The 16,768-nt window shown below is 39.0% G+C and overlaps 1 protein-coding gene across 1 annotated transcript in view; it reads right to left on the reverse strand.

The window, feature by feature from the left end:
- Positions 1-16,768, reverse strand: part of SYNE1 (spectrin repeat containing nuclear envelope protein 1) — a 461,288-nt gene that overhangs the window by 56,301 nt on the left and 388,219 nt on the right. Inside the window, 3 exon segments of the mRNA XM_039220107.1 lie at positions 2,863-3,029; positions 6,084-6,242; positions 14,716-14,871. Coding sequence (XP_039076038.1) covers positions 2,863-3,029; positions 6,084-6,242; positions 14,716-14,871 — 482 coding nt within the window.

Below are 16,768 nucleotides of genomic sequence, written 5' to 3' on the forward strand. Positions count from 1 at the left end.
TTTATTAGCAGCGGATCTTCTTTCTTTTCTTTTTCCTGTTTGTGTTAGCCAGAAAGCTATTCGCCTGAAAATATGATCTTCAGAAATAATCTCTCCATTCCCACAAGAGCACCAAAACAGCATGGAAATATCAAAAGGCACAACCAAGTTGTGTTCTGCATTAATGAATCAGTGTTGGAAAAAAAAAAAGTTGGAAGAGGGAAGAGTGGTGAATGAGACTGAACCATGGAAACTTGATATTTGAGCTGCCCGGTCATAGTTGAGGATGGGTGTAGGGAACGATCAGCTGGTCTGTGTACTCCTGAAGCTCGGATAAACAAGGAAATGGAAAGACAATGTGATGGCCAAGTGTCATTTAGGAGAGGCATCAAGGAGACTATGAATCCAGTGTGGATTAAACTCTAGAGCAAACGAATGGTCAGCACATCATCAGGTATACTTTGGAAGGAGGCAATAAGAAATGGACAGCATATTGACAGAATCTCCTGTAAGAACTGCATCTGTGTATGGGAAGACTTAGGGGAAGTTTTAGCGACTGTAGTATAAAGCATGTATATCCTATAAATATTTAATTGATTCAAGTTTACTACTGTATTTCTGGAAGAATAAATAACACCTAGAAAATCCTCACTTGAACACAGAAAAGTTATAAATAAACATGACTTTGAGGAGAAATCATCTACCTCCTTTGATGTAATGTTGGCAAACAGCTGGGCATATACTAAACTAGCTGCTTATCATTAAATTACATTACATTCAATCTAAAACATCTTTAACATAGTGTATCTCTCATATTCTATACCACTGAGCCACTAAAGATTAGAAAGGAACGTTAACTAGTTTAACTGGATTACATGGAAAAATGTAAGCTAACCCATGAGTCATAATCTAACCAAAAAAAAATCCAGGGATGTTTATCAACTGGGTGGCTTCCCTAAGAAGGGTATTTATAGAATAAAGAGCTTCGGTCCATCCTTCTGAAATAAGATTTCATTATCATGGACTGAGAAGTGAAGCTAACCATAGCAAGGGTTCTAAAGCCTACATATGCTGAAATACGAGGAGTAGTCGAGCTAAACCATACGTTTCCATTTCCCTGTAACACCTTTACCAGGGCATTTAGCTCATCACTTTACTTGATTTCCTTGCATGTCTCTACGCCTACCATGAACTTCTCAAGGAAAGGGACCTCTGTCTTTGTAGCCTCGAAATATCTCAGAGCTGATGTCAGCACTTTACAAAGGACTGTGAAATGGGATCGTTGAAATAAATAACAGAATCTAATTTCTTTTTAATTGCATTCTTTAGAGCAGGGACAAGGAAGTCATAAGTCTGCCAGACAGGATAATATAGTCTCCAAAGCATGGGTGGTAGAGACATATGAACCTATAGCGTGGTCACTGGCACAAATTAAGGGTTCAGTAAACAGTAGCTATGAGAGTGGTGGTGTTAAACGTTTTAAAAATTGATAAACATTGATTCTGTTTTTGTTTCATTATTGCTAACATAAATTATAATCTCATCTTTGTATAAATTCGCTTCTCTTGGATAAAACTCCCTCTGTGAAAAAAATGTGCTAGTTGTTTTCAAAATCAACATATGTAATTGCCATGACCATATGCAATTTGTGTGGGCACACGGTATTCAAAAGGCACTATTTCATGTCCAAATTCAAATTTTAAAAAGCACATTGTTGGTTACCTCCACAATAGCTGTGAATCAGAAGCATGTGTAATATTCGAAGTCTCTGAACTGCCATAAAAAAGAATACCCATTCAAATATTCAAGTATTCATTCATTCATTCATTCACTCAAATATTTATAGAGCCCAAACTGAGGCACTGTTCTTGGTCATGACACATAGTGGACAGAACGGACAGAGATGTCTGTCCACGTGGAATCTACATTCCAACATGAAGCCAAGTTCACCTCAAGTAAAGGATTTACTTGGTCATTCCCTTTACATCAAATAACACAGTGCCTCATTAATTATATCAGACTTTTATATTGCTAATAAGGACCCTTATCCATTTTAATTTCTTTACTTTTATCTCTTTTCCTCACCCTGTCCTTCTGCAACAGAAGCTGAATATAATATTCTTCCCAGATACAAGGCAGATACTTCAGTTATTAAACCTAAACACAAAAATATAATAATGCAGCAGATTATTTTTACAATGAAGCAGAGTGTCAATAATTAGCTTTATTCCCACATTTTGCTAATTAGAAATATGGTAGGAATGTGAATATATATACATATATAATTTATATACATAAAGTTTTCCTGTTGCAGACAAAAATGCCCTCTGTGGATACTGGTCAGCAGTTTTACTTCCTTCCTCATAGAAGGTTAAATACCCACAAAGCTCTGAAATACAGAATTGTCCTTTAGAGAATTTTTTTTTTTTTTACTTTCTCTCTTTTTTTAATGTTTTATTTATTTCTAAGAGAGAGAGGCAGCATGAGCAGGGGAGTGTCAGAGAGAGAGGGAGATACAGAATCCGAAGCAGGCTCCAGGCTCTGAGCTAGCTGCCAGCACAGAGCCTGACATGGGGTGAACCCACGAACCATGAGATCATGACCTGAGCCGAAGTCATGACTGATCCATGACTGACTGATCCACCCAGGCACGCCAGGACTTTCTCTCTTTAAGCTAAGTGCGAACATCATTGAATTTATTAAATGAGAAGGAGAATTTCAAAGTTCAGGAAAGTGACATTTATGAGAAAAGCCTATGCTAAAATGGTGGGGATAAAGAACAGAGAAAGAGGTTCACTGGATTATCTTGAGCTGCAATGAAAGGTGGACCGAATGCGTTAAAATCCTGCATACGTGTGTCCTCTCGACCAGCATCCTTTTTACCTGGCTGCCATGAGATCCAGCAGATGCTGCCAGCGGTCATTGACCTTCCCAAGCTTGTACTCAATTTCAGAGGCTTTGCTTTCATGGCTGGCTCTAGCGAGTCGTTCTCCCATTTGCTGGAGCTGTATTTTGTTCTCTTGGGCAATGGCAATTTCCTCTTGATAATCCTGCATAATAAATAGCAATCACAGAGGTCAGAAATCATATTCTTTATGCATTCAGGCTGGCTCTACTAGAAACATGATAATTACAGTTTTCTACTGCTTGGAAATAGTTTGGGCAGGAAGAATACTGTGTGATTATCAGTCCATGTACACAAGCATTAATGGTACCTATTATTTTCAGTATGTACGTAGACTCTAGATTGAATTTTCCTACAGATGTTTTTAAAGAGGATGGAGATGCTTTTGTTTACTTAAAATGGGCATTAAAAAAATCAGTAACAGTATATACATAGATATAAAAGACAAAACCTGAAAGATTTTAATGCCAGGAAATTATATCTTATTGTTGTAATCACCAACCTGGTGTTATATTTAGAATCAATCCTCATACAAATAGTTGCTAAGAGGCTTAGAAGATACATGTGTGTGTGTGTGTGTGTGTGTGTGTGTGTGTGTGTGTGTATGTGGGCGTGGATGCACAATTATATATGTGCAACTGACATATATGTATATATAGGTAAATGCATTTATGTATTTTCGTCAATTATTTGTGCAGATTATTTTAAGAATTAATACCTTCATTTGAAAGAGCTATCCTCTATATAATGTCAATATTTTACAACACATAAATCAAAGGCAAATTAACTCACAAGAATAAAAACCATTAATCTTAGAGGTTCAATGGGTCTCAAACCTTCTTCATTTACCCAGTTTCTGTACTCATTTCTCTTAAGGACTGTTTTGGAGAAGGAAACACCGGCTCCGTGTGCAAGAGAAAGTCTGCTGAATGGTATGGCTTAAGTGATGACGAGTGGACATCTCTTGTCCTCTCCAACCCTAACCACCTGACCAATGGTCCCTTTGCCCTCGTCACAGTGACATGAGCCAATCTTTAGAATCACCTTTTTCATTTTGGGGTTAAACCCTTCATGCAGCAAATATTAACTCAGCAAAATAAAATACAACAATAGGTATTACAGGGCCATGGATATACTTTCTCTTGTCTACAGTTAGTGTGGAAATAGGGCAAACCTCTCAAGTCAGTTACTGAAGCAAGGCCCCAAATAAATGGGAGAAGCCAGTGCAATTTTATTCTATCTCAGTGTCAAGTGCTCTCTTTCGGCCCTGCACCCCACCGCACCTGTCCTCCATTTTATGTGACTTCAACACCGTGGGATTCTGCGATCAAAACCCGGAGGCACTGACACAAGAGGCAAGCTCATAAAGACTTCTTTTTAAATCCCTTAACTCGTTTTATACAAGAAGAGTATAGTTAATATTTTAAAGATTATTTCTGACATTCTGCCAGATAGCATAACAAAACGAACGTTTTTCTAAATTTTAAATTGTGGTTGTATTTTGTTCAAGAGATAGTTTTTTCCGCACCCCCAACATACGCCTTCTTAAATTTCATGAAGAAAATCAACGAGACTATAGATACACACTTAACCAGAATTTACTCTGTAGCAAACTTCATTATAATAACTATAGTACATTAATTATGTCTAGAAGAGCATTTTTTGGTATCCGGAAACTATCAAAGGGCAACGGTATGGGCAGATAGTGAAATGAAATCTGTATTATCTTAGTCCACATTTTAAAGGTTTACAATATCAAATATACTAATGTTTATTGCCAGAATTTTTTTTTTTTTTTTTTTTTTTTTTTATTTCTAGGAGAGAGATAGAGACAGCGTGAGCAGGGGAGGGTCAGAGAGAGAGGGAGTCACAGACTGAAACAGGCTCCAGGCTCTGAGCTGGCAGTCAGCACAGAGCCCGACGCAGGGCTCGAACCCACGAACCGTGAGATCATGACCCAAGTGAAAGTCGGACGCTTAACCGACTAAGCCACCCAGGCGCCCCAGAATTTTGTATTTTAAGTGGAAGCCCATAATATGGTTATTAATATTGCATGCTCACACAGTAGGGTTTTTTTTCTCTTTATGTGTATATGAGTGCATAAAGATATTTTTCCTACTATTTACATTTATTTTAGAATGAATGAGGCTCGGATTCATTTATTCAATAGTGACTGAGATTTATGAGAAGGCAGGCATTGCTTGGGGTCAGGAGATGATGCACCAATGAACAAAATAGACAAAGACACTTCCAGCAAAGCTTACAGTGCAGTGGGGCTTCCACTGTACAGGGGTAACAAACAAGTACACAGGGAAAGTACACTGTAAACCAGGCAGTGATATGTGCTAACAAGGAACATAAAGCAAATGAAAATAAAAATGGCTCATTGTCCAAAAATAATGTGAAAGCACCACTGACATCATCAAAAACATTTCTAAATGTTAATAAATTGGATCAGCCCTACATTGACACGAAAAAGGTTCTGGAGCCACACAAATGTATAAAATAATTTAAGTCATACACAACTTGAAAATAATAGGAGGCAAAATTCCCAGCAAGTCTTAACTCTTTTAACTGTCTATAAATTAGGTTTTACAGAGAAAATGTCAGTTTAATTAGCCATGAGAATTTTTTTCTTTTAGTTTCTCTCTAGTGATTTTTACCTCTTTAAAAACAGAAACAAAACCACAAAACTAATATACATAAATGATTCCTTCTGAACAGGTAGCTAAGACCAAAAATCGTTGAACATTGGTCTCTAAGCAGATAATTTACTTCATCGCATCCATGTATTTTGTATGTGAAAGAGGCCTTTCCATGCAAGTTTCATATTAAGAAGATCAAACGTTTAAAATATAGTGCTCCTCTGGGGCACGTGGGTGGCTCAGTCGGTTAAGTGTCTGACTTTGGCTCAGGTCATGATCTCACGGGTTGGTTCGAGCTCCACACTGGGTTCTGTGCTGACAGCTCAGAGCCTGGAGCCTGTTTCAGATTCTGTGTCTCCCTCTCTCTCTGCCCCAACCCCACTCGTGCTCTGTCTCAAAAATAAATAAAAAACAAACAAAAAAATTTTAAAAAATATAGTGCTCCTTTTACAACAAAAGTAGTTTAATAATGAGTAAGACCATGTTTTTATACCTATTAAAATTACACTAAGCATCATGAAGAGTGAAAACATATGTAGCCCCACATCCTGTACCTTCTTGAGCTTCTCTATCATTTCTTCAATGAGAATGTCTCCATTTTGAGAAACTTTGCTTTCCATCTGGGTCAGCCATTCGCAAAGCTCCTTGTTCTTTTCACTGAAGACTGCCCATTCATTCAATCTCTCACTCACTTGCTGCCGCCGTAAGGAGAGCTGAAAAGTTTAAACGGGAGACAATGTAAAGGCAGAATCAGATCAGAGCCTGTACCCTGAGGAAAAAAGCCAATCAAGTCAGTTGGATGGACTGGAAAAAGCGATAGCTGTGCATTTCTTTAGGTCACTGTTTCCTGGGACACAGTCCCAGGAGCGAATCTCCAGCAAGTTGTCACAAGGACCTGCTGTTAAATGCCAGGGGGAGGCATCCAGCCCTGTACTTCCCTCCTGAAGCATTGCATGCACATTCACTCACTAAAGGTTCTGAACAATCCACTTCCACACTGTGATTGGTTCCACGCAGATATTCTACAGCATCATTAAAGTACTTTTACTGCAAGAGAAGAAACGGGAAAGAGAGGAAGGGATAGGAAAAGAAGGAAGGAAAGAGGAAAAAAGGAAAGAAGGATAAAAGAAGGGAAAAGGAAAGAAAATAATAAGGAAGAAAATGGAAATGGAAGAAAAGAAGGGAGAAAAGAAAGAAGGAAGCAAGAACTGAATCTCAGGTATCTGGAGAGGTTGGAACAATCAGACACAGTGGCCGGAAGTGGAGGACAGATCTCTCGTGGCTCAGCTCTATACCAATCCTTTTACTTTCGACAAGTTCTCTTACTTTCCTCCTGCTTTCTTTTTAATTTATTTACCTTTGTGTCTCTTCCTTCTTTCTTTTCATAACGGCTTTATTGAGATTTAATTCACGTACCATACAATTTTGCTAGTATAATGTTTTTAAAGGTCATCTGGGTTGTACCACGGGTCAGTGCTTCATTCCTTTTAATTATTGAATATATTCCATTGTATGGAGAGACAACATTTTATTCGCCAACTCAACTGCTGATGGATGTTTGGGCTGTTTCTACTTCTCAGCTGTTATGAGTAATGCTGCTATTGTACGCCTGTGTGGGGATACATGTTTAGTTGCCTTTGGGGTATATACCTAGCAGTGGAATTGCCAGGTTACCTGGTGATGCGGCAGACAGTCTACCAAAGTGGCTGTGCCAGTGTACATTCCCACCAGCAATAGGGTGCTCATTTCTCTACACCCTCACCAACACTTGTTATTAACTGGTGTTTTTGATTTTGGTCATCCCAGTGGATGTGAAGTGGTATCTCACTGTGGTTTGGATCTGCATTTCTCTGATGGCTAATGATGTTGAAAGTCTTTTCACATGTCTTGGCCATTTGTGTATCTTCTTTAGAGAACTATCTAGTCAAATCCTTTGTCCATTTTTGAATTGGGCTGTTTCTTTTTTTTTTTTGGATTGGGTCATAACAGCTCTTTATGCATTAGAGACACAAGGGACCATTCCTTATCTGTAGGTCTAGAGCGATCCCTTCCAGTATTTAAAAATTTTATGACCTCGTACTACTGTTGTTTTTGCAGTGCTGGTTAAGATCGTAAGGAATATTTTTAGTTAGGCTACACTACGTGTTACCAAAATATAAGGTGATTTGAGTGGCAATGAGATGATATTTCTTTATGGATGTTCTACACACTCATGCTGATAATGCTCAATGTTCTATCAGTCATCCCATTACATTAAGCACCTACCTCTAAATTTTCTTGTTTTCTACCAACATTTTGTTATGGAAAACATTGGGCATACGGACAAGTTGAAAGAGGAATAATGGTAAATACCCATACTTTGCTCACTATTGTTGACTCCCAAATTGTTAACATTTTGCTCCATTTTGCTTTAATAAATATATTCCTCTATCTATCAACTCATTTCACTTTGTGATATACTTTCAAACCATTTCCTTTTAAAAAACCAAAATCAAAATACTTTCTGAGATGCTGTATACTTCCTAGTTGGCAATTCTCCGTGTGGTTGGCTCTGTTAATGGTTAGACAAGTAAGAGTCAAGGTCCCACACAACCCAAAATGTCTATGATTCTACATCTAAGAAAACAATTAGGCTTTAAGACCAGGTTCCCTGTGCTAGGGCTGGCCCTCGTCAGAGTGAGCTCCTGACACGGGGCCCCATAACCCAACATCGTTTCTGAAATGTCAGTCTTTGCAAATTCGGTCCTTTGAATTAATTATGAGCTTCTAAATTAAAAAAAAAAAAATTCTCTGAGTAGGGTGACATTGATAAATTCCCTGAGTATTTCCCCAAGAGTAGAGGTCAGTTTATGATTGTTTTCTTCGAGGCAGAGAACTATAGAACAGTCAGAGACAAATTAATTTACTTAGAGTAAATTCACTGGAAGGAATGGAAAAGTCTAACGAAAGTCAGGTTAAAAAGTTTTAGAGACAAACTTCACCTACAATAAGCTATATCAAGACAGTGCTGCAGCTAAGTACATGATCCTTCTAGCATCCCTTCCTTCTCAAACTCTGACAGCAAAGTGGGTTCCGATTTTCTGCTGGAATGCTAAGATTTAGAATTTTCTGGTGAATAGGACAGTTCCCTCTCATTCGCAGGGCATCAGAGTCAAGAGTGTGGCTGGTCATTAAAATTCTGGTTCAAATGATGCCCAAACTGAAACGATATTTCTATAATAGGGACCACCCCAAAGCAACTGTTTTCTAAGAAAAGGGCAAAACCCCTGCCCTTCAGACTCAAGATTAATAGGTCTTGCTATTATGTAGCTCCTCCTTTCCTCTTCCCCTAAATCTTGGCCCTGAGCAAGGATGAATTCCAGGGCTTTTCTCAACATCTACAAGGAAGATCACCACATCATAGAATATTTTGAGAGGTAGGTTTTTTAATCCCCATTCCAGAGAGAAGAAGAATGAAGGTTAGACAAATTTGAGGCATTTGTTTGTAGTCCGTATGAGACAGAGCCAGCAAAGCTTGTGTCTTTGACACAGGCTGCGATATAACACTATGATCAAATATCCAGAGGCAGCTGAGATTCAAAAAACAGTCTCTACCACTTACTAAGGATATGACCAGGGGACGGCTACTCGTCTTCTCCACATCTCACCTCCTACATTCATTCATGTAAATGACTTTTTCATCTGTTCCAAATTTCATTAAGCAAATGTTTATTGTTTGCAGTAAACATGTGTCTACTATGCGTCAAGCATTGATATATGTCCTGTTATACAGTAGGCTCACAATAGAATACAAACAAGAAAACAATTTAAGAAGGTCACTGGTACAGGGGTGCCTGGGTGGCTTAGTCGGTTAAGCATCTGACTTTTCGCTTAGGTCATGATCTCGCGGTTCGTGGGTTCGAGCCCCGTGTCGGTCTCAGTGCTGACTGCCAGCTCAGAGCCTGGAGCCTGTTTCAGTCTGTGACGCCCTCTCTCTCTGACCCTCCCCTGCTTATGCTGTCTCTCTCTCTCTCTCTCTCCTAGAAATAAATAAAACATTAAAAAAAAATAAAAAAAAAATAAAAAAAAAAAGAAGGTCACTGGTACATACTAAAGATTTAACAAAACCTGGCCTTTAATATACTACTACTACCACTACTACTGCTGCTGCTGCTGCTGCTGCTGCTGCTGCTATTACTATGACTACTACTACTACAAGGCATCATTTGGATTTTTAATATTTTTTTTCCTTGCCCCTTGTGTATTCAATACCTCCAACTGAGAAGCTCTAGTGTTTCTCACACACCATGAAAGCACTGCTTTCATTTGCTTACGCGACAGCAACAGAGGAAAGAAACAGGTAGAAGACAAGCACTGCATGCAACACGATACGGAAAGCGTTTCAAAAGATTTAAATTCAAAATGGAAACAGTGGTTTCCTTTCGGCTTGTAAAACTGATATTTAGGCTACAGGCTAAGTGAACATTACCCTCTCTTTTTCTGGGTTCAGCTGAAAGCCTCAAGTTCGTTATCAGCTTAGCACATATTTATGTCTTCTCAAGGGCACACACACACTGCATTGCCAACAGCTGGCAAGTACCGGCCAAAACCTCCTGAGCGTGAGGCAGCTGAACAGGAAATACATCCTTTTCTACTTCAAATATTTTTACCATGACGATTTGAGAAACACCAAGCAATTACAATGGGGATATATTTATATCTCAACTAGATTTACGCACAGATCTACACACCAAAACAGGAGTCAAGACCAATAGGAGCTAAGGCTGTACGCTGGCACAGCAAACCATTTGGGGAGTCTTTTACTCTTGCACATGAGCTCTCCCCTGAAACACTTACTTACAGCGTATCTTCCTCTCTCTCATCAGCAGCCCCAATCACTCCTGCCTTCTCATCAACCGCTTCCATTGGAACACGAACTCACGACTTGCTCTTTAACAGCAGGATAATGCCATGTTTAACTCAAGTTTTTAATGTCTAAAATGAGACATAGCCCCAAGCTCATTTCCTTTTGTGGTTTCGTACTTGACAGAAGTACTCCGGAAACACTCACTCAAGGACTCGTAACTAATTTATATTCTTACTTACAGTTACAGCCTGGCACCTCTGGTATGGCTACCTGTGCATAAAATCTCGCTGGTTTAAAACATTCTTTTTAGGGGCGCCTGGGTGGCTCAGTCGGTTAAGCATCTGACTTCGGCTCAGGTCATGATCTCACGGTCTGTAGGTTCGAGCCCTGCGTCAGACTCTGTGTTGATAGCTCAGAGCCTAGAGCCTGTTTCAGATTCTGTGTCTCCCTCTCTCTCTGACCCTCCTCTGCTCACACTGCCTCTCTCTCTCTCTCAGAAATAAAACATTAAAAAAAATTCTTTTTAGATTGAAGTCAGTCAGATCAGTATGCTTTACTTTCATGCCTTAAGACATGCAATTTAGAAAGTTTCTAGAAACACTATTCAATCCGCTTCCTCTTTTTTTACTTAGGTCTTAGTCCACTCACAGGTGCAATGTAATAATCTCTTCAATGGCAGCCTTCAAAATGTATTTCCGAACAGACTGTTGCCTAGATATATCTAAGTTTGGTGAGCAATCTTAAACATAAATTTTTGTCCCCTTTTTACTCTTTCCAGGTTTATTGAATTATAATTGAATTACAATACTGTGTAAGTGTAAGGTGTACAATGCGGTGCTTTGATATACAGTGACATTGTGAAATGATTACCTCAAGATTACTTAACACATCCATTATCTCGCATGATTACTATTTTTGTGTATTTTGTCAGAGCATTTAAGATATTACTCAGCCATAAAACAAAATGAAAGCTTGCCGTTTGCAGCCACATGGATAGATCTAGAGGCTGTAATGCTGAGTGAAATAAGTCAGAGAAAGACAGATACCGTATGATTTCACTCATGTGGAATTTAAGAAACAAAAAAATGAACAAATTAAAAAGGAACAAACAAAAGACTCTTAAAATAGAGAACAAACTGGTGGTTGCTAGAGGGGAGGCGGGTAGGGGAGGGGTGAACTAGGTGAAGGGGATTAAGGGTATACTTATATTGACAAGCACTGAGTAACTGTATTGAATCACTCACTATACGCATACCTGACGCTAATATAACATTGTACATTGCATTAAATTTAAAATTTAAAAATATTAAATTTAAAAAATAAATAAAAAGTTGGGGTGCCTGGGTGGCTCAGTCGGTTAAGCACTCGACTCTTGGTTTCAGCTCAGGTCATGATCTCATGGTTTGTGGGTTCAAACCCCTCTTTGGGCTCCACGCTGATAATGCGGGTCCAGCCTGGGATTCTCTATCCCATTCTCTGTGCCCTGCCCCCACTCAAGTGGGCACATGTGCTCTCTCTCTCAAAATAAACTTTTATTTTAAATATACATATATATTTTTTATTTCTAGGAGAGAGAGAGAGAGAGCGTGACAGGGGAGGGTCAGAGAGAGAGGGAGATACAGACTCTGAAATAGGCTCCAGGCTCTGAGCTGGCAGTCAGTACAGAGCCCGACGTGGGGCCCCAACCCACGAACCGCGAGATCATGACCTAAGTGAAAGTCGGATGCTTAACCGACTAAGCCACCCAGGCGCCCCTCAAGATAAACTTTAAAATACAAATAAAATTTTAAATAAACAAATTAATTAATTAAAAAACCTATTCTCTTAGCAACTTTCAAACATATAATACAATCTTGTTAACTCTAGTCACCATGTTGTACATTAGATCCCCAGAACTAATTCATCTCATAACTAGAAGTTTATGCCTTTTGTGCCTCACGGCATTTTTAAAGAGTGCCAGTTTTCCTAAATCAAAAAATATTGCATAATCATAATCTTAACTTCCAAAGCATTCAGAGACTTTGCCATTATTTTACATTTAGAAGAACATACATATAATGACATAAAACAAATACCCAAATCTTGTCTTAATTAACAGTACCTATGAACACTTGGCTGTTCTAGGCACTGGAGGTAAAAAGAAATTGTCTTAATTCTTAAGGGCCTCATAGTCTTGAAATGAAGTCACAAACATTTAAAAAAAAAGAAGAAGAAGAGAAGAGAGAAACAATTCACTGTCACATGAATGGTTTGGACAAAAGAGAAACGGGAGTTCAGAGGAATAGAAAAATACTGAGGTCTTAGGATCTCAAACAATGGCATCATAGGGGTTGTGGAATTTGAAAAAAGATGGGTTAAAAGGAGAAGAGAAGGAATGGTCAGTCTTGACAGGAAGAATGGCCTGAGCAAGGTCTTGACGTAGGGCAGCTCATGGCAGGTTTGGGAAGGGAATGGAAGCCAAAATCTCAAGTGTTATCTCTCTGAAGCCTCTGCAGACATCAGTTATCCAGAGAAGTAGCTACAGTGTAATTAACTCCACAGATATGCTGAAAAGTATTGAGTCAGGGAGTAGTGCTAGAGTTTTCTCAATCTTAAGAAAAACAAATAAATAAGGCTCATAAAAGTAATTGAACATTGCTGTGATCATTTTTCCATTATTTGTACCCACCAAATTATCGTTCACTTATATGCTATGCCATGATAAAGTCCTTCCATTAGACCATTATATGATAATTTACTGGAGAGTAATGTATTGATTTTGGGTTGAGTAATTCAGAGGAGAATATAGTATTGTGATTAGCATTATCACGCTCATGTAAGTGTCTCATTGTGTTCACTATGAAGACTATGAAGCTCTGTAAAAAATGGCTAAATTAATTTTGAACTCAAATCACTAACATGTTTAACATCATCTTTTATATTCCTTCATTTTAAAAGTATATATTCATGGGAAATTATTCACACATTTACAAAGTGTGCTCCAGAGTTTCCCCTTTGGCTCATGGTCTGAAAAGTATCTCGGTTTTAATCTAAACATAGAGAGAAATTTACCTAACAACAAATTTCTTGTTGATGTCAAATGAATCAGGAGGCTGTGAGCCTCTTAAACTCTATTTAATGTTTCCTGAAGCATGAAGAAAAGCATCTTTAAAGTCAGAAAAGGTGGGGAGAAGAGATCTCTAGGATAGCACAGGCGGCCTGAAACTGGGTAAGCATGAAGAGACCCTTGTCAAAAGCCCCTTCCTCATCCATCCAACACTTGCTTCTCCCCAGCCAGGTGCTCTGTACTCCACACCTGGACATTTATTCATGCTGCGACCGATGCGACCCATCTGCTTGCTCCCTCCACACCAATCTGTCCCCTCTGCTCCCAATGTTGGCACTCAGCTTCAGATTTATCCACTGCAACACGCATTTCCTTTATTCCCTGAAGTCGACACCACCTTTAGTTTGCTTCCATCATTATATGTTGTTTTAACTTGTTTATACCAGTTTTCTTCTTCACTGTACAAGTTCTTCTGGACTCATTCTCCTCTCTGCTCTGTTGTAAACTTGATGGGAGGAGCACCTACTCTAGCTTGGGAAATTCACAATAATTAATGCGACTGATCCATTTAACAAATATGCATCACAGCCTATCATGTGCCAAGCAGAGCAGTCAGGTGCAGGAAGGGACACTATATACACACTCTTCGCTTCCCAGAGGGTATGGTCTCAAAGCCCTCGGTCAGAGTCTGTTCTTCACTTGTGGGCCTTTAATCTATGCTATTCTTTTTTGCATCTGATGCCTTCTCATTGCCTTTCCACCAATCTTTTCCCTTCATTTCAAAATCAAAATCCAATCTGGGATCTCTTTTAAGGTATTACGCACAAAGAAGGTACAAATCAGTATGACTACAAACGCCAAAACACATGAATTACTAGGAAATGACTGGTAAATCAACAAGCCACTGTACTTCCAAACGTAAAGCCATCTCCACGGTATTAACTAAAGTTGCAGATAAAAGAAAGCTTTTTCACATGTTTCAACTAAGAAAAAGACCACCAGTGTCTACCTACCAAGACCACATCCATGAACCAAAAAACTGGTCTTTCTCTTACAGTGTCAGGCCAACCAGTGAAAGGGACAGCAAGAGCATCCAGTTTAGATGCATTTCAAGTATAATATTAAGATTTAATTGTGTTAGTCTGAAATAGTCTCACAAAACCCAGTGTTCTTCCTCTGTGTCAATTCTGAGTTACGGGATGGGTCTAAATGGGGGTCAAGCCATCTGAGGCTCCACGCTGTCTTCCAGGTTTCCAACGTACTGAGCAAATGCAGAGTCTAGACTTTGTCCTACCTGGTGGCACAGTTCTTCCCACTGCCTTTGCAGAAGTTCCATGCGTTCGTCCAGGATAGAGATATCATCGATGCTGATGTAGGCACAGAGGGTGTCCTTCAGCAGGGTCAGCTGGGCCAAGTCATCTGTCCAGTTCCCGGCTGCACTTTCCAGCTCCTAGATTAAAAAAAAAACACAAAAAAACAAAAACCCAACGAATGAAAACGTGAATACCCATGGATATCTATCAGCAATTTCAGAAGTGTATTAGGAATCCCCCCTTGGTACAATGATCTTTCCATCCCATTCTATTTGAACATCTCACTTGGTATCTACTTTATTTGCTCTGATGTAATCTGATACTTGGCCAAGTTCTACTGACAAAACCCCGGTTGCTTGCAGAATCTTTCTACGATCTATTTACCATTTAATCGATCATTTTGGTCCATCTTTTCTACGTTGGAGTTTCATCACTGCATGATCTTCTTTACGTTTAAATTGATTTCATGAATGGCTAACCCGGCCTATATTTTTGTCCTGAGTTGCTGACCACGTTAATAAAATATTTTCAAAGCACCAACTCCTAGGTTAGCTTTCATTTTCAAACACTATTGAGTTGTTACATTCCATAATACAGACTTAATAATGTAGTTGCTGAAAAGATCCGTTGCTCTTATTACTGAATTGAAAATAACAGAAATACATTTCCTGTAGGAACATAGATTTCTTCACGTTACTGAAGACAATTACGTACTCTGTCCTTTTGGGGAATGATTTAAGAACAAATCCGTAAAACAGTATTTGGATGAGTTGACATTGGTTTTTGCCTGCTTTAAACTGATGACCAGTTTTGCAATTTGTATAACCTGCTTTTTGCCAGCTCTTGATGTTTTCTGATTCCAGTCAATTTTGTGGATAAATAGAGTGTTTCACATGGCTGTTCCCCTCTCTTTTTGTCTCTTCACACAGGAGACAAGTTTCCAAAGGCAAGGGCAATTAACGGTACTATTTGAGGCTAACTTCTCAGGCAATTTAGGCAAACAAGATTTTAGTCTGAATTTTCCAGGTAATTGCTTTGTTTTGGTGCTACGGGTGGTTTGGGGAAGAGTAGCAGAGAGCTGGACCAAAATGCACCCTTTTATTCTCTGAACTTAATAGCAGGGTGTGTTTGTAACTGCTGTATTTTAGGAGACGAGGTCCCATGGTAACAGTATTTGGCTGAAAGACCAAACCATCCAGGTGGATTAAATATACAATATTTCTGCTTATATTTGTAGACACTAAACTGTTAAGCCAATGTAAAGATTTCTCCCCTTGTAATGCCAATTTCTGGCCCCTAACCCAAACATCATACATAACCTATGGTGTAAGGATTATAAAAGAAACACCACCATAACCACCACCAAAAACCAACTGTTTCACACTCGGGGACTCCATTAGATGAGTGCCTGTAGTGAAAATAGAGCCTCTGGATTCAGGCAGCCCTGATACTGACCAACTATAAGACATTACTAAACTTCTAGAAGCCTCAGTCTTCCCATCGGTAAAAGGGAAATAACAGACTGCCCTTGTAAGCTTGTGTTTATGACAACTGAGATAATATTGGTATAATCACTGGCACATAGGAGGAGCCCAATCAATTCCCAATTATGTTTATCAAAATTTTCTTTAATCACTTTTTTTATTAAAAAATTTTAATGTTTTTATTTATTTCTGAGAGAGAGAAAGAGAGAGGGACAGTGTGAGCAGGGTGAGGTCAGAGAAAGAGTGAGATACAGAATGTGAAGCAGGCTCCAGGCTCTGAGCTAGCTGTCAGCACAGAGCCCGACGCAGGAGTCGAAGCCACAAACCATGAGATCATGACCTGAGCCGAAGTCAGACGCTTAACCAACTGAGCCACCCAGGTGCCCCTAATCACTTCTTATAAATTTACAAACGTTTTCATCTTTGCATACTTCTGAATTTGCATCTCAAGATAATATTTTCCTTAACTGCCATCCATGATGTAATATATACTTTTATTTTTCCCAAATCTGCCTCTTTCAAGTTTCAAAGACTATCCTTAAATTTTAAT

Source organism: Hyaena hyaena, unplaced genomic scaffold (assembly GCF_003009895.1).
Source record: "Hyaena hyaena isolate Hyena2069 unplaced genomic scaffold, ASM300989v1 scaffold_860, whole genome shotgun sequence".
NCBI classification, from domain to species: Eukaryota; Metazoa; Chordata; class Mammalia; order Carnivora; family Hyaenidae; genus Hyaena; species Hyaena hyaena.